This window comes from Zalophus californianus, chromosome 13 (genome assembly GCF_009762305.2).
Source record: "Zalophus californianus isolate mZalCal1 chromosome 13, mZalCal1.pri.v2, whole genome shotgun sequence".
Taxonomy (NCBI): Eukaryota; Metazoa; Chordata; class Mammalia; order Carnivora; family Otariidae; genus Zalophus; species Zalophus californianus.
In genome coordinates this window covers 37163935-37188079 of record NC_045607.1, presented here as the reverse complement: position 1 = coordinate 37188079, position 24145 = coordinate 37163935, and the positions used below count along the sequence as shown (strand labels likewise).

Sequence of the window (24145 nt, the reverse complement as noted above, 5' to 3'; positions counted from 1 at the left end):
GAAGGCAGTTCTGGAGATGACTCTTGACAGGCCTTTCCCCTGTCAGGATTCAGCAGCCTCCAGGACTGACTGGACATCCCCGTGTGGGACCTGGCTCACTGGGACCCCTCATTCCCCACAACTCTGCCCCTGGCCTCCAGGGGGCCTTCTCCTCCAAAGAAGCAGAAAGCCCCACCCCCAGACACATCTGCCTGAGAGCTATACTGCGTCTCCCCATCTATATGGAGAGAGTTGTCTCTCTCCAACTAGAATTTCTTCCCCCCTCCACGGCTAGAAGGGGAGGGATCCTTGGAAGAAGGGTACCCTCCCAAAGTGAGTCTGTTCCAAGGACTCATGAAATGGTGACGTTTAATGAGAACCCCCCACCCTCCCACCCCTGTATATACATCTATAAAAAATTCAAATACAGCAAGTTACCATTGAGTCAGACTAGAAGGGACTGACAGGGCATTAAATACCGTGGGGTGGGAGCAGGGAAAGGGGAGGGTCGTACAAAACAGGGACAGGTGGGGGAGTGAAAAGTGTGGGCGCTGGAGGGAGGGGGATGGCTGGGCCCCCCCAGCGTCAGGAGCTTATAATCTGATGGTGGCAACAGAGACCCTGGGACAGACAGGAGGCTGGGGCAGGAGAAATTATGGATGTGAGGGGCTCCCCTCAGACCCCCCCAAGGGCTCCTGGGAGTGGCTGGCATTGGAGGGTCCAGCCCGAGGGGCCAGGGTGGGGGTGGGGGGTCTTTGGTGGGTGGGTTAGCTGCAGGGTCCTCCTCTTCTGAGGGCGGGAGGAGAGCCAGCACGGTGTGGCAGGGCTAGGGGGCGGCAGGCCCAGGCCTGCCGGGGTCTCTACAAATTATGTTTGAAGAGAATGCAGAAGGTCCTCCCGCCCGTGTGCAAAATAGAAACTGGGGTCTGCGGGCTCAGCTCCGGCCTCCTGGTCCTCTGCAGGTGCGCTGGCATGTCCTCACGGGGTGCCGGGCTCTGGGGAAACAGGGCAGGGGGCTGTGAGGGATGACGGTGGGTGGGGGTCCCCTCGGGCTCCCCTCTGCCACCCCACCTCACTTGACTTACCAGATCAGGAGACTGTTGGCAGTGGCGGCAGCAGCCAGGGCCAGAGTTATGGGGACACTGATCAAGAAGGGGGCTGAGGGTCCTCCGCCGCTGCCCAGTTCCCCAGGGTCACAAATCTTCGTGGTGGGTGGAGGTGCCAGTGAACTGGTGGTGCTGGTCGTGGTCTCTGGGGAACATGGGGGGGAACTCAGGGCAGGGCCAGGGCTGCAGTCAACCCAGATCTGGGGGGTTCATGAGGCACACTGTTCCTGCTCCCTGTGTTAGACCAGTACTGCCTCCCCCATCAGAGAGCCCCTGCTTCCTCTCTCAGATGTGTCCTGCCTCCCCCATCAGGCAGATCCTGCTTCCCCATGGCTCACGGATGACCCCTCCACCCCACGGCCCCTACCAAGAATGTCCAGACAGCAAGGATGAGGCACAGCTTGGTCAGGACAGACAGACAGGAGTGTGGCGGCCACAGAGTGCCTGCGGCAGAGGCTCTAAGGCTCTGAGTCCTGGGAGGGGTGGGAAGGCGCAAGATAGAGCCAGGCAACAGTGCAGGCCCACTGAGAGAACAGGGGGTCGGGGGGGGGGGCTCACCCGGGGCCTGGGCCTCAGTGGTGAGGTGTCGTGGCTCCTCAGTCCAGGGTGTGGCATGAGCGGCCACGCTCCAGTCACTCCACGTCCCAATCTCATTGTCCTTGGCCGCCACCTGGATGATGTACTCCTTCCCGGCATAGGCGTCTGTGATGGTGTGCGCTGTGCCGTCTGACAGCTCTACCTGCAGCCAGACCGCGGGATGGGGGTGGGGCCCCGGGGGTCAGGAGAGTGAGGCACCCCCAGAGGAATTGAGAACACTGCCGGGGAGAGAAGAGTGAAGACCCTCCCCCCCCACCGGAGGAAAAGAGAGCTTCCTGGGGGGAGAGAGAGAGGATATTGAGAATATTCCTGAAGGAGGGTAAAGACATCTCGGGGAGGAGACCCCGAGGGAGGGAAGAGGATCCTGAAGGAGTAAGAAAATCTTTACGGAGACCGGAAGCACCCCCAGGGGAGCAGAAGGAGGACTGTGCTCAGTGTCTCACTCTGCTGTCATCCCGGCTCCCTCACAGTACCCAGCCTAAGCCCTGATCTCAGTCCCTCCCTGGAGGTGACAAGAGTAACAGGGTAAGAGAAGAGATGGTGATGTGCTTAGAAGGAAGGTTATAAACACAGACGTGGAGCTAGGCTGCCTCAATCCAGGTTTTAGCTCCATCCCCTCTCAGCCAGGTGACCAAGTTCCTTAACCTCCATATGCCTTGCTGTCCTGATCTGGAAAATGGCATTAATGATCTCACAGGAGTATAATGAGGACTCGGGCACATGGTAAGCACCAAACACACTTCAGCCAGCTCTGTCATCATCAGAGCCTGGCTTCCCAGATGCCCAGTGCACCCACCAGCCTAGCCCCCACTGAGCCTCCCACTCAGGAAGGCCTCAGTATGGTTATCACCCTGCCTGAGGCAGAAGGGGCTGGGGGTGGGGGCAGCTCCCAAGCAGCAGGACAGCAGGACAGCTGCTCCATTTCCTCCTGGAGGCATCGCCACCCCACCCCCGCCCAGGCCAGCCCTATTCTGCTGGTCTCCCCCACCCTTCAGGCTGGCCTGCCTGTCCAGCGCCCCTCCCAGTCCCAGGCTGGGCTCTGGTTCATCTCAGCGGCACCCGCTGCCTCATTAAGCCTCCTCGTAAACAGGGGCAGCCGGCAAGGGCGGAGGAGGGGGCTGCTCTGGGCCACGTCTGGCTTCAGGGCCTTTTTGGTCCCTGTTCCAATCTTCCTTCCCGGAAAACCGGGTCTGCGCTACCTACCCGACAGGCTGTGAGTACATGCACGCATGTGTATGTCTATTCATGTGTGAAGATGGGTCTAAGTAGAGCAGGAAGCCCCTCCAATAACCTCCCCCGCTCCCACCACTATCTGTGGCCCTGAGGTGGAGACACTGGTAAAGGTCAGGGTCAGGGTGAAAGTCATTTAGGGCCCAGACCTGGGCTCAGTCAGTCCTACTCCCAGCCCTGGAAGATCGGTGGACCCCACAGACTCTCCTCCCCTGGAGCTGGGGCCTAGCTCCTCCTCTGGTCCCCTATACCCTTTTGCCCTCCAAAGACCCCCTCTGGCTGAGTAGAGAGGGAGAGAGCTATGGAGAGATCAAATTACCACCTCATTGGTGGGCTTATGGTGGGCACCATACCCCTCCAGAAAGGTGGCCCAGGAGCCCAATGCTTTCCTGGCAGCCACATCTAGGCTTGGGCCCTTCTTTCTAGGTTGTCACTGATCCCTTAATCCACACCCTTAAGAGAATGGCTCCCCAGTTGGCAGGAATTCTCTAGTAGCTGGCATCTGCCTAGCCTCAGAGTCCTCCATCCAGTAGGCCGCAGCACATGTCAGACACGCCCTCCAGCCTCCCTGCTGAGTTAGGGCCTGAGCAGAAGATGCAGGGAACCCATGCTGGGTCCCAGTACTTGCTTCACCTTGTCCATGCTGAGATAGCCCCTGCCAGACCTCATGGTGCCCATTCTTGTCAATCCTGGCCTGTAGCTTTCATTTCCCCCTGAAAATCCAAGTGATGTTTTTCTCTGCTCTCCCCTCTGTACCACCTCCCGATCATACACCTGCTTCTCTCCAACATAAAGAATTAGGGAGAGTAGGGCGCCTGGGTGGCTCAGTTGGTTAAGCGACTGCCTTCGGCTCAGGTCATGATCCTGGAGTCCCAGGATCGAGTCCCACATCGGGCTCCCTGCTCAGCAAGGAGTCTGCTTCTCCCTCTGACCCTCTTCCCTCTCGTGCTCTCTATCTCTCATTCTCTCTCAAATAAATAAATAAAATCTTTAAAAAAAAAAAAAAGAATTAGGGAGAGTAGATTCTATTCAGAGCAAAATTCAAGTTCAAAAGAGCCATAAATTGAGCCAACTCCAATGTCAATGAGATATGGAACAGGGCAAGCATGTGCCACAGGTCATACATGTTCTTAGCACAGAGTCCTCGTATTTTGCTCTACCCACGTCAGCGTGCGGGTCAGTTCTGCAGTGCATGGTCTTGGCATGTTAGCCACATGCATGTGTGCAGCATGGTTCCTGCTGGGGACCACGTGTATGTGTGCATGCCCCCGTGTGTGTGGTGGGCGCTATGCCAGGCCCGCCGTGAGGCGTGTGCGCCGTGGTACGCGGTGCTGCCTGTAGCTCGTTAGCATGGGGGGGGGCTTGTGAAACTAGACCCTGGTTATTAGCAACGCATTAGGCATGGGCAGCTGGCCAGGCAGGAGGGACTCCGGACTCTGTCAGAGAACATGTGAGCAGCCTTTGTGGGGGCCAGGCCTACAACCCGGACAGGCACCCTGGAATCAAATTACGCACTTTAAAGGCTAGCTGGAAGGGGGGCATGAGGAGATGGGGCTGGAGCCTAGTGGGTGGGTTGACCCCTGGGTACCAGTCTGGGTTAGCCTGTGGAGAACCCTCGCAGCCCCAGTCCTAGCCCATAGACCTCATGGGCCAGAAAGAGTGCCTACAACCCTATGGGCCCAGGGCTGTCAAAGGAGAGAGAACATTAAGTCAGCCCCAAATGCCTGGCTGCTCCTCAGAGCAACTGTAGCTTGATCAATATCCCAGACCACACCCTTGCCCCATACCAGCCCTTATCCACTGCTTTGTTCCCAGCCTAGGCTACCTTCCGACCTGTAACCTTGGGCGGACCCCTAAGCTACAGCTGACTTTGGAGCCCTGACACTCATCGTGGCCTGAACTCATACCCTGGAACAAGTCTGCCACCACTGCCTGATTCTGACCCCTTGAGCCCTTGAGACTATAAGTGCTTGAGGACCAGGATGTCCTGCCCCTTGGGGCCAGCACAGGCCCGCAGCCTGGGCCAGGGTCTAAGAGGGAGATGCCGGGTCAGGGCTAAGAGCCAGAGTGAAGGAAAGGGAAATCCTACCTGCCCTGCCTGCCATCTCCCTTCCAGTATTTCTCCCCATTACCCCGGGCAACAAAAACAGATGTGTTCCCATCACACTAATGGAGGCCACCGGGAACCCTTTAGGGCCTCCGATCAGGATACCTTCCTCAGCCCCATCCATCCTTCCAAGCCCATCTGATCCCCTCTCCCTGAGGAAAGAAAGCCTCTCTGACTGCCCCCAGGCTTCACACTGGAACAGCGACCAGCTGATATGGGTGATATGGATACCTCCCACGCCACGAGGCTCTGATTCGGGCACTTGGGATCTGGGCAGGGCAGGGCACTCACATGCTGCCACTGGTCCAGGATGAGGGGTCGGTAGCGCAGAAAGAACTTGAGAGGAAAGGACTCAGGGTCGGGCCAGGTCGAAGGGGTCTGCCAAGTCACCTCTAGCCGGCGAGGGTTGCTGGGTACTGGTCGGGCTACCACATTTTCTGGAGGGTCAGGCTTCACTGTTAAGGAGACACAGCTTCATTACCTCACTAATCTCCGGGAACGACCCCACTGTGTCAACCCCAGTCACCATGTCCACCATCTCATATCACCAACCATTGTCCTAGTTGTCACGGTGGCCACCCCTCTTCTCTGTTGTCAATTCTGGCAACTACCATTAACAACCGTCTCATTATTTCCACCTCTCACATCCCCGTCACCACCAAGGACTGTCACTACAGTCACTGTCACCAGCTCATGATAGCGATATTCCAAATTTCATCCCATCATCCCAACCCCATGCTCATAATGACCAGCATCCCAATTACCAAGTCTGTATGATGGCTCCACCATTACCAGCATTACCTCCACTGTCACCGGGATCACCCCCTCCTGCACCAGCATCATATACTCCCCTCAAGCTTGGCTTTTCACCTCAACTCTTCCAGTTCCAAACTGAGATATACTCTCCCCTGGAAGAGTCTGGGTTTGAGGCTGCTCTGTGGGTCAAGGTTAAAAGACAGTCCACAGGTGTGGCAGTTCTGGGTTGGAGGTAGGCTGAGGACGTGATGGGAGTCTAAGGGCCCAGCTCATGCAGAAACAGTCTGGGGGTCTCAGCCATGGTATGGAGGGCAAGCAGAGGGTCTGGCTTGGATGGGGTAAGAGCAGACAAGGGGTCTGGCTTGGATGGGGTAAGAGCAGGCAAGGGGTCTGGCTGGGATGGGGTGGGGGAAGGCAAGGGGTCTGGCTTCTGGCTGGGATGGGGTAAGGGCAGGCAAGGGGTCTGGCTGGGATGGGGTAAGAGCAGACAAGGGGTCTGGCTGGGATGGGGTAAGAACAGACAAGGGGTCTGGCTGGGATGGGGTGGGGGAAGGCAAGGGGTCTGGCTTCTGCCTGGGTTGGAGTAAAAGCAGGCAAGGGGTCTAGCTGGGATGGGGCAGGGGCAGGCAAGGGCTCTGCTGGGATGGGGCAGGGGCAGGCAGAGGGTCTGGTTGGGGTTGGGGTGGGGGTGAGGGCGGTATCTGTCCCAGTCCTGTCTCCTGTTCTGACACCTCATTCATCACAAGCCGTAAGGAAGCCATTAGCGTGGGGGGGTGGGGTGGAGGCTGCAGCTGCACAAGGGTCTGGCCCAGCCTGCCCCCCTCCCCCTCCTGTATACTCTGGGAGCCAGAGAGACGATGGGGAAGAGCTGCTGGAAAGGTCTCTTGGCCCCTGCAGGTAAAGGACATTCACTCAAATGTTCACAGGTATATACATGCCATGAATACATGTACACATGTATACACATGCCCCATGTACCTAGGCACACATGTGAATATCCCCACCAATGCTCATATACACCTCTGGCACACATCCACTGACACACTCCCACTGGAGTATGCTGCAGGGACCACCCCCGCCCCACGCACCAATGGTGAACTCGTCGAAGGTGATAGCTGTGGCGTTGTGGCCCAGGGCATTGCTGACACTTATCGAGACTTTGTACTTGATGGTGGAGAACAGGTGCATGTAGCGGATGTGGCAGCGGTTCTTGAGGGCTGGGTCCTTCTCACAGACCATAATTTTGGAGCCGTGCCTGGGGAAGGGTGAGGCCCAGGCACTGTTACCAACATCAAGGGTCAGATGGGGCAGAGGTTGGGGGAAGGTCAAGCCCAAGGCTGGGCTAGGGTCTGGATGAGGGCACAGTGGGTGGCTGGAGGAGAGGTCAGAGGTCAGGGCTGGAACCGGGACACAGGCAAGTCTACTCACAGCACGGTCACATTGAAGGTGTTGGGGATGTAGGTGGGGGCGGGCAGATGCCAGCTGCAGTAGAAGCCCTTGGGGTAAGTGTTGGAGCGGCAGCTGAGCACGGGCTCCCGCGGCGGCACTGGGGGGTGAGGACAGCACGGTCAGGGTATTCTTGGAGCCCCTGGTCCCCTGCACTAGTGTGGGGACAGGTGGGCCCCAGGACCCGAGCTCTCCCCCTTCAACCCATCAGCGATGCCAGAGGTTGGGGAGGGGTGGCTGTCAGCGAGGCTCTGAGGCTTCCCAGGCCACAGAGAGCCAGATGTTTAATTAAAGAAAAACAAGGGCTCTGTGAAGAGGGAGCCCCCCCCACCTGCTCAGGGGAGGCGGGAACTGCGGGGAACAGGGCGCTGCGGGCCTCAGCTCGTCAATCACAGGATGGAGGTGATGTCTGGGGGTCGGCCCCAGCCCCACATCTCCTGACACGTTGCGTCCATTCACAGAGAAAAACCGTGCAACAGAGGCTGTGGGGGCGGGGCAGGGGGTGTCTCCACCGGGTAGTCTGGTTGCTGGAATAATCAGAGTGCACTCCCTGGAGCAGAGTCACCCCAGGCTCCCCCAAGCAGCGACTGAGAGACACGACGACAAGCCTGCTGGTCCACGGGAACAACAGCACGGTGCGCACATGTGTATCCGCGTAGGCGTCCGTGCGCACGGGTGTACGTGCCACACGAGTCTCTGCGACATGAACGACCCATGATGGAATGCAGGTACATATACAGGAGTAGCTAGGGCATGGCTCAGAATGTATGTCCATGTATGACTGCATGTGTGTGCATATGCCTGTTGCGAGGAAGCTACTATTCCCTTGCTGTATACCTCACCCAAGCCCTAGCCCCCAGCTCCTCCGTCACAGACTCTTTAAGAAGCCCTTTACTTGGTTAGCAGCAGCCTGCAATTTAGAATGCGGAGTCCCAGAAAGGGACAGAGACCTGCCTGGGGTCATGCAGCAAGCCAGAGCTGGGACAAAACCCCAGGATGGGGATATACCACGTACATGACCACATTACACACTTGGGAAGTCCTTTCTGCTATCTAACCACACTTCTTGCTGCTGTGAGCACTTAGCCCAGCTGTCCCACCCTCAGGCATTGGGTAAGGCGTGAGGACAGCCGGCTCAGGCTCCTGGAAGGAGGCAGCTTCTGTGATCTGACCCAGGCAAGGAATGTCCGTCAGTGGCTCCAGGGACATTGACACCTCCCTCCTGTGTCCCCCCCCACCTCCGCCCCACCCCCTGCCTGACAGGTGGACAGGAAATGGGAGGGGGGGGCAGTTCAATAAGCCAGGGACTGTGAAAGGGGGAATACATGTCTATGCTTGTCGAGTGGCCATGGTGACACATGGGGAACTGTGGGCTTTCATCCACAGTGTACACGTGGTTGTGACTGACTCTGACTGCATGTACATGTCCAGTGTGTGGGAAGTATATGTGTATCAGGGCCGAACCCCCAGGGCCCAATCTGGCTTTGCAGCAGGAGAGATGAGAGGGTCAGAGAGGCATCTGGGAAGCTTGGGTGTATGTAGCAGCTAGCGTGGGCTACGCTGTGGGCAAAGGTGGCTCTATGCCCCAGGCCTGCAGGGGAGAGCCCAGAGCCCAGCTGAGCCCCCACAAGGGGCAACCTGCATTCTATCCACTGCCGTATGCCTCCCCTGGGGAGCCTTCCTGGCCCTGTGTCCATCTTGTGTCTGTTCCATGTTCATCCTGTGTGCCTCTCATATCCCTTCCCTATCTGCCCAGGGACACAGAGGCATGGGGGTGGGGTGGGGGATGGCCAAGGACACAGGAAGTGCCTTGTGGGGGCCTGTAGGCCAGGCCAGAGTTGGCAGCCACCCCAGGAGAAAAGGACATTCCGAGGTCGGCTGAGAAGCCTCCACTCCCCCCTCCTGCCACCACCCCTCCCTTAACCCCAGCTTCAAAGGAGAAGGGTGCTGGGGGTGGGGTGGGTACTGAAGTCTGCAGAGTCAGCTCCTTGCTGCCTGGGACTCTTTGGAGGGCAGAGCGGGCCATGGCACTGGACTCACAGGCCCCCTCCACCAGCCAGCCTCCCCACTGACCAGTCCCCTCCATTCCCCCGACCAGCCTCCCCCCTGAGACCAGCCTCCCCCTCAAAACCAGTTCCTCTCTCTGACTGGGCAGGTCATGGGGGACCGGGGGGCCAGGCAGGGCTTTGTCTGTCATCTGGCTACTCCTGCCTGGCCTTGGGCCCTGAGTAGGGAAGGGCTTGGGTTTCCTGACAGGGACCAGGTTTCTCAGAGGGAAAAGGAGGAAAGAAAAACAAAGAAAGGAAGAAAAGGAGTGACTTGCTGCAGCTGGAGCCCAGCTGAGGGGCCGGGTGGGCGGAGGTGGGGGTGCCGTGAGAGACCAAGTGTGAGGTTGTGGGACAGTGTGCGATCAGGCCTGTTGTGAGCATGCTGCAAGATGGGGAAGAAGCGGTTTTTAAGACATGGCAATTGTGAGGCTGTCGTTGTGAACTCTGAGAGGCTTCATGTGTGTGACTGAAACCGTGGGCAGTTGTGTAACCATGCAGTTGGCTGTGTGTGACTGCACACTGCATTTGTGTGTGACTCTGGGCAAGCTGTCTGATTTCAAGACTGCCTGCATGGGTGTGGCTGAGGGGTGGCGGTACCCTCTGAGAATATGTGAAGTGCGCCAGCGCATCTGAAACACAGGCACGGCTCGACTACATACCTGAAACACTATACAGGAGATGAAGCCTAAGCCTGAACATATTTTTCAAACTGTGGGTGTGGGAAAGTGCCCAGAATTCCGAGTGTGTCCACACGTATGAGCCGAACACTACGTGAGAACATGTTAGAGGCTGTATGTGAGCAAAAACTCATATGGGTATGTGTCAGTCATTCTCTGGGCATACAGACGTATTCCTGGATGCCCAGGCATCCCAAGTTGCCCCTTGTGGGGGCTCCTGAGATGCCCAAGTGACTGTGGCAGCCTGTGGCAGGACGTCCTCGGGTCCCATGCGGGACCGTGTATGTGTGTGCATGTGTGCGTGTGCCCCCGCTGGCCCAGGGTTTGTTTGTTTTCCTCCTAATTGGCTTGTTTTTCCATGTCCAGCCCACCAAACCGCATGTTTTTCCTCTCATCTCGCCAGCCCGCCTGGGCTGGAGCCCCCGGCACGCACGAGGCCTGCCCGCCGGCAGAGAGAAGGAGGGGCAGGCTGCCCACACCCCTGGCCAGGCCAGATCGGGCTGGGCAGGGCAGGGTGACCCTTCCAGCTCCAGCCCTTCCCAGGCCCCACCCATACTCCTCCTGTCTGGCATCAAAGCCCTTGGCCTGTCCCAACCTTATCTCATGACGTCTCTCAAGGCACCCCAACTTCTGGCTTCCCAGATGCCCCTCTCCTGCCTCCCACCTGTCTTTTTTCCCCCCAGACATCTTCATCCACAAGCTGCTCTTTCCTTCTCAGCCAAACAGGGCTGAGAGGGAAGCAGTCCCGAACCAGGGGTTCCGGAGTTCCTGTCCTGACCAATCAAATACAGATATGTAAAAACTGGACAAGGAACTGTCCATTTAAAAATCAGTAAATCACTCTGATTTGTTTTAGCTTAAAATCAGAAAGACACTGAATCAGCAGCATCTAGTAAACAAAAGGATGCTACTAAAGGTAACCTGGTGATCCTGTTTCCTAATGTGGGCGGTCCTTTCATCACCCTGGGCACAGGACTCCTCTGAGCTGTTTGTGAGCGGAGGGCAGGAAGGTGGACTGGAAGAAAGCAGTTCAGGGATCAGTCTGGTTAAGGGGACTTTCAACAGCCTATTTTTATGATCAGTTTCCCTTGGAAATAAAAACATGAAAATCTTATATGTTTAAGGTAAATATTAAATAATTTTTGGCTTGAATGACTCACAAATCAGAGGTAACTTTGTCCTGTTCTCTGAGTGCTGGCTAGAAGAATAATTTGATATTGAGTGTTGCCAAACCCAGTCTCTTGTTACTAATATAAAGTGACTGAGACGATCATGATTAATGTCTGCTGTTCCTCTGACCAGCTCTTTAGAAGGAAATAAGGCAATGAGAGATAAGTACCTGTTACTAATGCTACAGCCAATTCATGGCCAGTTCTCCTCTGACAGGCAGGGCCTGGGGAGTGGTCAGCACTATAAACGGTCTGGGCTCTGGTCACAACGGGGCAGCTGTGGACATGTCCTGTGGGTACAGACTACAGACATCATTTCTAGACCCAATTTCCCTCCAATGACCTCTGAAAGATCAAGTCATTAGGAAGAGGGCCCAGGGTCACCAAGGCCCTGCCATCATGGCCAGCCTTGTCCTAAGGACTTCAACGACTCAAATTGAGAAGACAGGGGTGTCAAATTGGTCTCATCCTTCTTCCATGGCACTTTTCTATGTGTAAGGACATGGGGCTAGGCTGAGCGTTCCACGTCAACAGACCTCATGGTGGGCCAGGGAGAACTCAGGTAAGCTGGTCCTGTATTTCTCAAGCTGGCCGACAGGGGTCATTCCATCCTTGGCTTGCACCTAAGACACTTGGATATGATTGCCATCTTTCCAGTTTAAACACAGGAAGGCTTTTTTGTGTGAAAAGGAATATCCCCCCCCAAAACATATTTTCACCCCTCCTCTAACCCCACCGGTGGGTCAGTGTTTTGTGGATGACAATGAGCAACCAACCCTTCAGTCTAACATTTCCCATGGTTGTCCATACCAATCTCCTGACAACAGGGAAAGGGCCTGCTCCCAGGTCACTCAAGCATCTCCTCCTCTCAGCAGCTCCCAGGGAATAAAGAAACCATCCTCAGAAAGTGGGGTGCATCCCCCAAATGGGATGAGGCCAGAGAAACGTGAATCTTTCGCTCAAGGAGAAAAGAAATGGAACTATTTTCAGAATATTCTGTTGGTGGGTGCCTGCCCAGCTGACCCTCAGCAACACTGATAAGCTCTTCATTCCAACTTCTCCAAACCTGTCTTCTCAATCACATTCCCTTTTCCCTCTACCTTCCTGTTGGCTCCTTCTTATCTCTTTTTGTGGCTCATTTCTCTCCATCAACCCTTCATGAAGCGATGGTCTTCAGGGCCCAGTTCTGGGTCCTCTTCTCTCCTCATCCCAGCGTTCCCTCCCTGGGCCATCTCATCCCCTCCATGGCCTTTCTCATCCCATCCTCAGCCCAGGCCTCTCCTGAGTCCCAGACCCTCAGATCCACTGGCTACAGCCATCAGCTCCCCTTGTCCCCTGAGGACCCCAAGCCAACATATCTACAGCAGATGGCAGTGAGGCCCTAACAGATCCCTGGCCCGTACCTACCGCCCTCTTCTGTAGTTATATGCCTAAGAGCTTTCATTGGTCACTAAAATCTGCATTGCCTGCTGAGGCATCAGGCCAAAAATGCGGGGGGAATTAAAGCATCCCTGCCCCCACCCTGATAGACTCCTTCAACCCAGGACGGGCAGGAGTTAGTATATAAGCTTCTGAACTCCCTCACCGCTCAGGCGGGAGAACTCCCAGGTACATGTTCTGCCTGGGCTCTCAGAGTTCTCACAGGGCGAAGCTGCAGTCGCCCAGAAGATAACTGGATAACTCTGTCTTTGTTGGTCCCCTTAACTTCCTTTTTCTAGCATTTTCTCATTTCCTTATGGTGTTTCTGCCACCTGACAAATAAACTACTTGCATATAAACTCTCATCTTGGGATCTGATTCTAGGGAAATCCAAAATAAGATGACTTGCATACTACTGTCCAAACAGAACACACTATCTTTTTTTTTCTTTTCTTTTCTTTTTTTTTTTTAAGTAGGCTCCACGCCCAATGGAGCCCAATACAGGGCCTGGACTCAGGACCTTGAAATCAAGACCTGAGTTGAAATCAAAGTCAGACGCTGAACTGACTGAACCACCCAAGTGCCCCCAGAACACACCATCTTCTCCTCCACTGACCCTTCCGCCTTGCCTCTGTTGCAGCGATTGGTAGCGCTATCCGTCCTGACCCCTCCTGCTCCCTACGCTCCTGGTCCTCTCTACCTCCAATCCACCGCCAACTCCTGGAGGTCCAACCAGTGAGGGACTCCATGCCCTGGTCCCTCGTCCTCATCATCTCCCCTGCATCCAGCCACAGCCTCCTTCCTGCCCTGGCATTGCTGCCATCCAAGCTGTCTCTCTTCACTACCATGAGAAGGGTCTCTTAAGAACATGATGACCCTGCTCAAGTCACTCCCTAGCTTCTAGGATCATGATTTGCCCCATCCCCTCCTTTAGCTCCCTTCCCCCATTTACACCAGCCCAAGTGGCCCTTTCATACCCTCCCAGCCTCTGAGGCCTGTAGTCACACTTAGCTCTCTGCCAGAAGTGACTTTGTCAATGTATCCTCCAAATCTCCCAATCTCCGTGTGCCCCCCACTCCTGGAAGTGTTTTTCTTGCCTGGAGCCTCCCAGAGTACCCATTCCTCTACCTGCAGAACCAGCCCCTGTGAGAGCACACAATGGAGTGGGGTCGCTCCAGCTTGGAGCTGTGACCCCAGGTTTCCTCCCTACCAGGCCCCGGAAGGATCATGCCCTGCTAGCCCTCCTCTGCCCATCTTGTCACAGGGAACGCAATTTCCAGATCTCACAGACCTCCGGGGGTGGGCTGGGGGTGGGATACATGCGCAAAACGCCCAGGGGTCTGGACTCCGTGGCGAACACTGGGCTCAGAGGTCAGAAGAGAAGGCTAGGACCGGATCAGAGAGCAAGGGTCAGGGTGCTGCAGCACCCCCTCCCCGAAAGGAGGAGGACCTGATCTGGGCCAAGGGTCTAAGCCTCACTGACAATCCTCTTGAGTGAAGTGGGGGGTGGTCAGATGAGGGGTTGGGAGCAACACTTACAGCCCACATGTAGGAGGACTTGGTGGCGCAGGTGCCAAGAGTCACGGTGGAAGCAGGCGTAGAGGCCACTATGGCCCAGTTCCAAGCCGTGGAGCACAAGCTGAGAGCCGTTGAGCAGGTCAGGGGCCAGGTCTGTCCCATTTACCCTCCATGTGACTGCTGCATCCCCGTTTGCTGTCCCACATGGCAGAGTCACATCTGAACCTAGGCGCTCGTACTGCACGTGGGGGGATTCTGTGGGGGGCAGGGAGAGCACAGGGCAAAAGTCACAGGTCACAGCCCTGCCCAGCACCACCAGGTGAATGTGCATAGATGAGAGCCTATGAGTGAGAAGTCTAGGCCAAGAGGCTCTGTGTCTGATGGTGTGAGTGTCAGGAGATGAGGAGCGTTTAAAATTTATCTGTGACTGTGAGTGTCTCAGAATGTGTGTATGTGTGTGTGTGTGTGTGTGTGTGTGTACACGTCTGGGGATTTTGTGTGTGAATGGGTGATCTTCGGTGTGTATGTGTGTGGGAGAAAGTTTGTGTAGAGTGCTGGAAGGGGTTAAACCTCAGTGAAGACCCAGTTCACCTCCAGTCACTAGGTCCTTCAAAAAGTTTTCTTGAACCCCGTGACCCTAACCTCTTGCCACCTACAGGCCCAGCCCCAACCACTGATATCTGCTACCCAGGCAAGCTGGCGCTGAGGGGCCCTACTTCTGGACTCCTTTCTCTGTCTCTTGTCCCCATCTTTGTCTCCTGGCCTGCCTCTCTCCCTCCCACTCTGGCCCCCCTGACAAGCTGCCCCTAACCTGCCCCGCTTCCACCATCCAGGGCTCGGGCAGCAGCAGAAGGGAGATCCAGGATGGGAGCCCTAGGGAACTCCTGGCAGCTATCAACTTTGGGAGACAGGAACTGCTGGGGTTGGGGGGTGTGCAGGGAAGTGCTGGGGCCAAGAGAGCTCTATGACCATTCCTCTCCTGCCCCCAGGAGGGGCCTGTCAGAGCCAAAAGCAAACCCCAGCCCTGGCCTCGGCAACCCAGGCGTGATGGACTGAACCCAGGAGACTGGAGTGGAAGGGTGGGAGGGAGCACCTGTCGAGAGGCAGCACTAGGTGGGGGAGGTGAAGAGGACACAGATCTCCAGAGGAGGGGCAGGCATGCAGAGCTGGGTGATGCGAATCAACGAATCTCCTCATTCCTCATCCTGCCCCCCAAGCCTGGAAGGACAGATGCTTCCCTGGTCTTGGCCAGATCTGTGGAGTGAGGGTGGAAGGGGAAGAGTGCGAGGTGGGAGGGGGGACAGCAGTTGGGGGGGGCTGTGGGATCCCTCGTTAACACTTGCTTACATCTCCCCTCTGGAGAGCCACCCTGCTGAGTTGGGGGATTTTCAGAGGCAATTCCTGTTAACGAGCCAATTAACTTGGGCCAGTGGCCTCTTAATTAGACTTGTTAACACCACCAGGACTGTAGGGGGTAGGGATCCCCCTATGCCACCAGCCACCCCCCTCCCTCCGTTGCAGCCCCCTCCCCAGTACTGCTTTTCTCTGTGCTGGAACATCTGTCCCTGTTTGCTGCCTGTCACCCTTCCTGTGCCAGGTTCTCTCCGTGTCTTCAGGTTTCTCCCCTGCTGCCTGCCTCTGTCTTGCCCCTCTCTGAGCCTCTCGATCCCTGTCCCCTGTTGGAGGAGAGGGAAGCAGGAAACCCAGCCAGCCTTGACCACTCGTCTGTGAGGCCTGGGACCAGCCAAACAAAGGATGAACAGCAGAAGGGCGGTGGCTGGGGGCCTTGGAGGCCACAGCTGTGAGGCAGGACCAGAGACTGAATGGGGGCCTCCCCCTGACCAGAGGCCCAGTGTCCAAGGCTCAAGCCATAGAGCTCCCCCAATCCACCAGCCCTAGCCATTGAGCCCCCCTCCAGCCTCCCCTGTCAAAACCTGGAGCTTCCAGGAAACATGCCAAGCCCCTCTCTCTGAACCCTCCCCACCCCCCCCCCCCAGCACAGACTCTGCATCCAGCTGCCTGAGGAGGAGGCTGAAAACTGACCGTAGGGGAGGGGGTGTGGCCACCATGGTCCCAGCAGCAACACGTCAACACTGACCAACAGCAGCTCAGAACTAATTTGGACCCAATGTGGTTCTTTAATACTGTGGGGCAGGTACAGCCACCCAACAGCACAACAAATATAATGACAATGGGATAACACTCCCAAATCACCCTGTCTGCCTCACAAAGGAAACAGAAATACAACGTGACAACAATGACAAACCAACAATGTAAGGGCAGGGCAGGAAGGAAGACATGACAACGCAATGACAGAAGACAACTACAGGCCACAAAGCGGAGGTAGAGGGGGCAACATGACATGACAATCACGCAAGACACACACTGTCACAAATGCTACAGTAACACAACAACGGCAATACACACACAGCCATGCAACAGCTCCAAAGATGGCAGTGATTTAATCCTTTGTCTCTGGACAGCTCTCCTCCTGCCCCGTGGGTGCCCCTACTGATGTGCTGTCCATTTCGGAAATTAAATCAAGCGGCAGGGGGAGGATGGGGTTCTTGGCCTTGACGCGGTGACAAATGCTCCAAAGGAATCAGCTGTGAAAAGGTTGTTAGAAGCCAGGATGAGAGACAGAGACAGGATGAGGTCATGGACATGGAGAACACAGAAGGACAGAGCTGACGGCTCCCTCACACCTGTGCACACGGGCTCACATGGGGACCACATGCCGGAAACAGTCCCCCCGGGCGTCCTAAGCAACTTCACATCGCCACACACGCAGGATGAGGACAGTCACCACAAGAAGAACAAACACACCCAGAACAACTGTCCACAAGGTCACAGTCACACAGGGAGCCGGTCCCACTTCAGGGACGGTTAACACCTAATACAAGATAATCACATGCACGCACAGGGAGGGAATGTCACCCAGAGGCACACTTACACAGAAGGGCCCAGTCTCCCATCAGGGAGACAACTGAACAGGGACACAGACATGCAAAGAGACAGAAACAGAGAGAAACTATCAAACCATCACACAGCGTACAGTCTCGGCCACAAGGACAAAGCCCCACAAAGAGCATGGTCACACGTAAACAGACAATGTCACACACAGGGCACAGCCCCCAGGGATACAACCACACAGAGAAATACATTTGAACAGGGACATGGTCTCATCCACACAAGAGCACAGCCCTAATAGACAAGGACAGTTAGACACTCTCAGAGATGCGGACTTAACGCTCAAGCCCTTGGTCACATGTGCTCTGCCTTTACCCATAATACAGGGCAGGGGCCAAGCCGGTGGGAATGGCCACTGGCAGGTCCAAGCAGGTGAGATCAGCACACAAGCCCAAGACAGACTGACTGCAGGCAGGGGTTAATGGGCTGGCCTGGTGGTCCTTTCACTTCCCTGCCCACTGGGGAGTAGCCCTGGGGTGGGCTAGGCTCTTTCTGGGTCTCAGTGTCAGTCTCTCAAGGAAGAAGGCACAGGAGCCTTGACTCATTGCCCTCCTTGAACCCACAGCCTTGAGGGTGGCAAGGTGTGCTCTGTGCCTGGGCCCCAGAAATGCCCCCACCCTCTCTGCCTCTAGCCAACCCAGCCAAGGGTGGCAGGGGGCAGGACCCATCCAAGGGGAGAGCTCCCTACACCTTAGAGCTTGTTTGAGGAGTTTCGAGGTCAGACCTTATGCTGATGTAGCCATGTGAGGTGTTGCCTCAAATGCAGTTTGAGCACTGGTGGTCAAGTTAAGAGGGAACCTGTTTCCCAGCAGGGGGGCAGCTTCTTGCTATGTGGGCTGCAGTAAGAACTCAGCCCTCCCTGGACAAATGGTAGGGGGAAGGCAGGAGGCTGCCAATGGTCCAGCCTGAGCAATCCCTGCCTCGTCCAACCATTCCAGCTGACTGACTTATCCCCTTCCTTAGTGTGTCAGCCCTCTCCCACTGCTAACCCTGCCCGTCCCCAAATCTTGTTCTCAGTCTACCATCTCTGTCTCCACCATCCCTCTAGGATACAGGAAAGTAGTCTTGGCCTCTGTCTCTCTCAGTGCCTTCCACCGCACCCCCACAAACCCCCATTTCAAATGAGATCCCATTTCAAAGATACTACACAGGGCCCTACCCCTAGCTGCCCCCAACTCCCATCCCACCTGCCTGTACCCTACACCCACTCTAGCGGGAAGAGGAACGGATCATCAAGCCAAAGATACCATCAGCACAGGACCACGTGGAGTGACTGGAGGACTGTGTATGTAAGACAACAGCAGTGGGTCACCCAGCATATCAGTGTCATAGGACTCATGGGTGTTAATGTGTGACAATGCCAGGACGTGCCAGTGTGTGGTCTTGGGTGGACACACACAGCTGTGTCAAGGAAGGCTCATGCTCGGCTCTGGGTGGGAGCCAGCAGGGAGCACCATCCGGCCCCCCAGAATCCTCTCCTCCAGCACTCACCTTGAGGACTGTGTCTCTGGGTGTAGACAACGGCGGCGGCGGCAGCGAGCACAGCACAGCAGGCCCACGGGATGGGGGCAGCCATCTGCTGGGAGAAATGGGGGTGGCGGGGGAAGGGGCAGCATCAGGCCAGGCAGGAGCCTCCTGAGGAGCCCCTCCCTGTTCCCTGGCAAGACTGGGAGATCCCAGCCCTAGGGCTAGGGCACCCTGACCCCAAATGCCCTTCTTAATGGGGCTCAGGATTCTCTTTCAAGCAAACAGAAAGCAACATTATTGACATCTGTAGGCAAAGGCTTGCTAAGATGGTAGAAGGCAACCTACAGTGGTTTGTTGTTCGCTAAGGCTGCTGGCTGCAGGATGTAGTCAACCACGGATGAGTTATGGAACACTGGTAATGCTAGGGCCATTTAAAAAAAAAAAAATAACTTTACTGGTGAGGTTGGCTAATTAGCTATAAGCACTACAAACCGAAAGAGTAATGCTTGAACTTAACAGGAGGTCTGTATTTCTCCAAATTGCCTTAAATGGAAGGCCCCCTGCTGTGCTCCTGGGGAGAACCTGAAACCCGGATGCTCTGAAGTCCCTCGAATCTGCACCCCCACCTGTATCTGTACCCCCACCTCTCCGTGAGCCTTGCCCCTGGGCTCTGGGATGTTCACAGCATCAGGGTATTAAGGTCAGATATGGCTCTTGCTTTAGTGTACAATGACCCAATGACCATGAGAAAAGGAGGGCATTTCACATGTAAGTCCTTGTCAGGGGCCCCAGCCCATCCTTCACCCCAGACACATGCCCCAGGAGCCTGAGACCCTCAGCCCAGATGTGCGTCATGTCTACACACACCTCTGCAGGTACATGCAGCACAGTCAGGATGTCCCCAGAAGCCAGGATGGATCCAGGGGTCCCCTCATGTGTCCTGCTTCATGGGGTAGATCCACCTGCCTGCCCCCCACTCTCCCCCCAACACACGATCACACTAGAGGGCAGGGAAATAACTATTTCCTGCAGAAAAAAAGCCTCAAATATGACTCTCTCCTACCCCAGTGTGAAGTAAGAGGAGAGCCATCAACCAGACAGAAACAGAGATCTAGAGAGGAATACTGCCAGACACTCCAGCAGGGTGAGCGGAACTGTCAGAGATACAGCCTGACACGCAGCCAAGACACTGCCCAAAACAACCAGAGTCCCAGGGAAAGAGCTCCATGCACAGCAGGAGATACACGAGAGATACTGTGCGAGGCACCATCAGATAAAGCCAGAGAAACGGGTAGCTATGACCTGATAAACAGGCAGAGGCATGGTCAGAGAAAGACTGACACAGCACCAAAGGGTCCACCAGAAATACTGGAAAAGGCTTGGCCAGGCAAGGAGACCTACCCCCAGAGAAAGAGCAAGAAACACAGGCACAGAAACCATCAGCGACATAGCAAGGGGGCTAGAGACACTGTCAGAAACTCTGCCAGAGAAACTGCCTGACACACAGGCAGAGAAATACCAGAGAAACTGATAGACACAAACAGGCATACACCCAAAAAAACAGCTAGAAAGAGAGCCAGAGACATAGCCAGATGCTCAGTCAGGAAGTATCCACACCACTGAAAACAGTGCCAGGGACACTCAGACACACAGACATGCTGCCAGACACAGCCAGAGACACTGTCAGAAATACTGCCAGACAAACAGCCAGACATACAGCCAGAGGACTGCCAGAGAAACGGCAAACAGAGCTATAGCAGGGAGGAGACAAATGTGGGGGTCAGCCTGTAGCAGTGAGTGGGAGAACTGGAGAGAATCTGACTTCCGGGGGCTCCTGTATGGGACAGGGCTCCGGCCTGCCCGTGGCTACACTTCGCCCTCACCAGGCAAGGCCCCGCTTCTGCACCTGGCTTCCTCCAGCCAAGCAGCAGGTGCTCTTCCTGCCCCTCCCTGGCACAGCTTATCTCTCTAGGCCCCAGGTGGCTTTGGCTGCCCCTCCCACATCAGGGACTCCCAGGGCCTTAGCTACCACTTGGCCTGGCTCCTCCTGACCCTCAGCCACTCCCCTATCTTCAACTACTCCTCAGGCCTAGAAGGTGAAGACGATGGCCAACATCACAGTCAGCGAGCAGTGGGTCCAGAAAATGAACCCAGGGATGATCTGAATTCAGAGGGAGGGAGGGAGGGGCGGGGAGGGAGAGAAAAAGAGAGGCAGGCAAGAGGCTACAGGCCTACCTGGTTCCCCACCTCAACCCTTGCAGGTAGGCCTCAGATGCTCCCCCACCACCTCTGCCATCTGTCCGTGCCTTTCTCCCCACAGCCGGGAAGATACTCCACCTCAGTGCCAGGCCCCACTGCCCACCATGTGGGGGCAGGAACCAGGGCCTGGGGAGGCAGAAGGGAGCAAGGTTAGATCACAGGATGGAAGAGCGACAGGGTGGCCCTCTGCTCCCAGCTCCTTCCTGGTCCCAGTTGGGGGTGCGGGGGCAAGAAGACAGCCTGGCATGAGTGTGCATGCATATAAGCGTGCACACGCGCACACGCACGCGCGCGCACACACACACACACACACACACACACACACACACTCAGTCCCCCTCAGGGGGAGGGGTAGCTTCTTCATCAAAGTCGCCTCCATCAGCCCGATGAGTTACTGTAAGGGCCGGGCCCTGGGCCAACGGGGCTGCAGCCATGGGAGACGGGCGCTGCCGAGAGCGAGTGCTGCAGAGAGTGGGGGATGGGGTACCGAAACAGACACTGCATGGCTGGGGGCACCCAGAAAAGGCAGAGACCCCAGGAGGGGGGAGCAAAGAGTACAAGAGAGAAGGAAAGCCATGAGCCAAGACCCAGGGGACAAGCAGAGACCAAGTCAGGGAGAAATGGGAGAAGAGACCCAGGAAGAGAGATGGGGACAACAGGGGATGGGCAGAGATTCAAGGACAGAGGAAGGGACAGATCCAGAGAGGGTCTCTGTGCCCATCCTAGAGCATCTCTCTAAGCCCACCTAGCTCCTCTAGTGCTAAGGGACGATGGTGTCAGTGCAGCCTTCCTGGAGGCTGTAGGGCTTCTCCCTGGCGATCCAGGAGTGCAGCCCCCAGGGAATAAGGGAAGACTAAAACCCCACCCTTCCCCACCCCTTCTCTGCCCCTGCAGATCCAGAAAACCCCAAGCCAATTTCACTCCTCCCTTCCTTCAGAGTCCCAGCTGGGTCCATTCCCAGGTAGGGAAGCTGAGGCCAGAGGCATCCAGGCTCTATCTCCACCCTGCCCTAGCTCACCTCGGGCCACCCATCCCAGGGCAAAGAGCATCTTCCCCAAGAATTTTCCAAGTCCACACCCCATGGCTCTGGGATAGATCTGGAGGATAAATCCCATAGAGCCTCAGATAGGGGCTATGCAAACTGGCTGAAGCTCTCTGTAGACCCCCTGCACGGGCCAGCCTGGCCTCTAGCCCCAGCCCCACAATGAGGAGGCAACAGAGAACACTCACCAACAAGAAAGGAGGCCAGTACCTAGCAGCCCACACCCCCTTGTTAACACAAGGAGTTCAGCACCTCTCCTGACACAGAACCTCACTATACACACACAGATGACACATCAAGAGACAAATCCTGGGCCCCTAATTTACTGTCACTGTCCGACTGTGAGACAAAGACACCATTACACAGTGAGAACACCACCCAGTGAAAATGACACATGTGTATGGTTGACAATGGCACACAGGGATATTGACAGTCATTACAGTGACAATGTAGTGAGTGACAGTCATAAATAATGACACCAACAAATGGGGCAATGACACCTGTTGACACAGACACAATCACAGTGACAATAACCCCAGAATCAAAGATGCGATGAAATGGACAGTCACATAGAGTAACAATGATGGTGCATCCACAGTAACACGGGGATGCCGACAGTCAGACTCAGTAACATGGACGGTCACACAGAATGACAGCGGCCCACAGTAATAGTGGTAACAAAGAGGCTGACAGTCACTAGCAGGGATGCTGACAGACACAGTGACAGGCTCCAGATTAGGGACCTCAATTACTCAGTTTCTGAGGCTGGCTTAAGATCCAGGGCCCAAGACCCTCTTGCCAGCCCCAGCAAGGTCCCAGGTACCCTGTGCCCCCAAACCTCACCCCTTGACCAGCTGAAGGCACGACCTGAGGGTGGGGAGGTGTGTCTGGAGAGCTCCTATTAATCCCTGCAGAAGGTTACAGAGGCCCAGCCCTCAGGAATCCCTGCCACATCCAGAGTAGGAGTGGGGGATTCTGAGCACCACTGGCTGGGGCCCAGCTGTAACTGTGTGTGAGTGTTGATGTGCAACAGTATGTTCTGACTTCAGGGCGTTAGTTGGGGTGGGTGCGCTGAGGGTGAGGTAGGCTCAATTTGGTCTGAAGAATGAATGAACAGGGAGGCCCATGTGGTATGCCCCAAAATTGAAATCCAACCGAAGTCACTGGCCTACACTACCCACCCCAGGGTCTCAGACCAGGGTGAGGTCAAGAACATTCATATCTGTGGGAGGGCATCTAACCCACGGCGTGGCCAAGGTGACATCTCCACAGCTTCTAGTCCACCTCAGTAACCCCCGACTCCAGAATCCCTCAGTGTGAGGGAAAAGACACTTTGTCCTAGGGCCTCGCCCCCTTCCCTCTCCCCACAACAGCTGTAGAGGACCCATCCTGAGAAAAGGCAAGAACACAGGACAGGACAGAGCATGGACTAACTGACTCAAAAGCCTGGGAAACTCTAGAGGCCTCAGACCTGCAGAGGAATTAGGGCAGAGCAAGGAAAAGAGACACCTTCACTTGGAGATAAGAGAAAATGAGAGAGCAAGGGCAGAGACAGAGACAATGATGTGGTGGGCAAGGAGGAGCAGCACTGGCCAAGGGAGAGGCTGGGAGGGACAGTCAGGGCTGGCTGGAAGCTCCGGGACGGGGAGGAGGGGCTGAGACCAAGAGGCCCCCAGATCCCACCAGGCCTAGGCAGCCTGGACAGCGTGGGCGGTGGGGGCGGGGGCAGAGGCCTGAGCAGTCCAGAGGGTGTGTGAGTGTTGGGGGGGTATAGACTGAGGAGGGAGGTCTGGCCCCTGGCAGCTGGCCCGGCAGACCCCCCACTGGGGAGAGGGCGGGCCTGGGTCAGGGGCCAGCTCCTGGGGCTGGGGCTGGCTGGCCACTGGGCAGGCTCCCATTCCCTGTGGTGTCTCTACCTCCTATCTCTGAGTTTCTTGTCTCTGGCTCATTCTCTCTGTATCCACACCTGGCCCTCCTCCCAGCTATTGATGCCCCCACACTGAGGGGCATAGGAGCTGTGCCTGGGTTCAGGATTCAAGCCTTATCTCCTCCTGGGTTACCACATGTCCACCCACTCCAGGGTCAAGCCCCAGTGTTCAGGGGAAAGGACCCCACCCAAATGTAGGCCCCCATCTCCCCCCATAGAAGGGGGCAGGAGAAGCTCAGCACCAGTGGGGGGGGGCCAGGAGGGAGGCAGGGGGAGCAGTCCCCCAGCTCCAGCCGCTGGCTGAGGTTGTGGAAAAGGAGGCGGCCCAATGTGAGTGAGTTGGGGGGGGGAGTGGGTATCCGCACCTGCTATTGTGACCTCCACAGCCGGAGATGGGGGCCTGGGGGGGACAAGATTCCAACGGATTT

At 56.2% G+C, this 24145-nt stretch overlaps 1 protein-coding gene across 5 annotated transcripts in view; it reads right to left on the bottom strand.

Annotated features, from left to right (window-relative positions):
* Positions 1-381: 381 nt before the first annotated feature.
* CNTFR (ciliary neurotrophic factor receptor) overlaps positions 382-24145 on the bottom strand; it is a 38442-nt gene continuing 14678 nt past the window's right edge. For 3 of the 5 annotated variants that reach the window (XM_027616345.1, XM_027616344.2, XM_027616348.2), the window contains 8 exons: positions 18514-18598; positions 14074-14307; positions 7204-7321; positions 6864-7030; positions 5311-5474; positions 1644-1824; positions 1065-1230; positions 382-974 (listed from right to left, as the gene is read on the bottom strand). In XM_027616345.1, coding sequence (XP_027472146.1) covers position 974; positions 1065-1230; positions 1644-1824; positions 5311-5474; positions 6864-7030; positions 7204-7321; positions 14074-14307; positions 18514-18598 — 1116 coding nt within the window. In that variant the 3' untranslated portion in view covers positions 382-973. Of the gene's footprint in view, positions 975-1064; positions 1231-1643; positions 1825-5310; positions 5475-6863; positions 7031-7203; positions 7322-14073; positions 14308-18513; positions 18602-24145 lie in introns of all 5 variants that reach the window. The other 2 variants (XM_027616347.1, XM_027616346.2) reach the window with 1 other exon arrangement.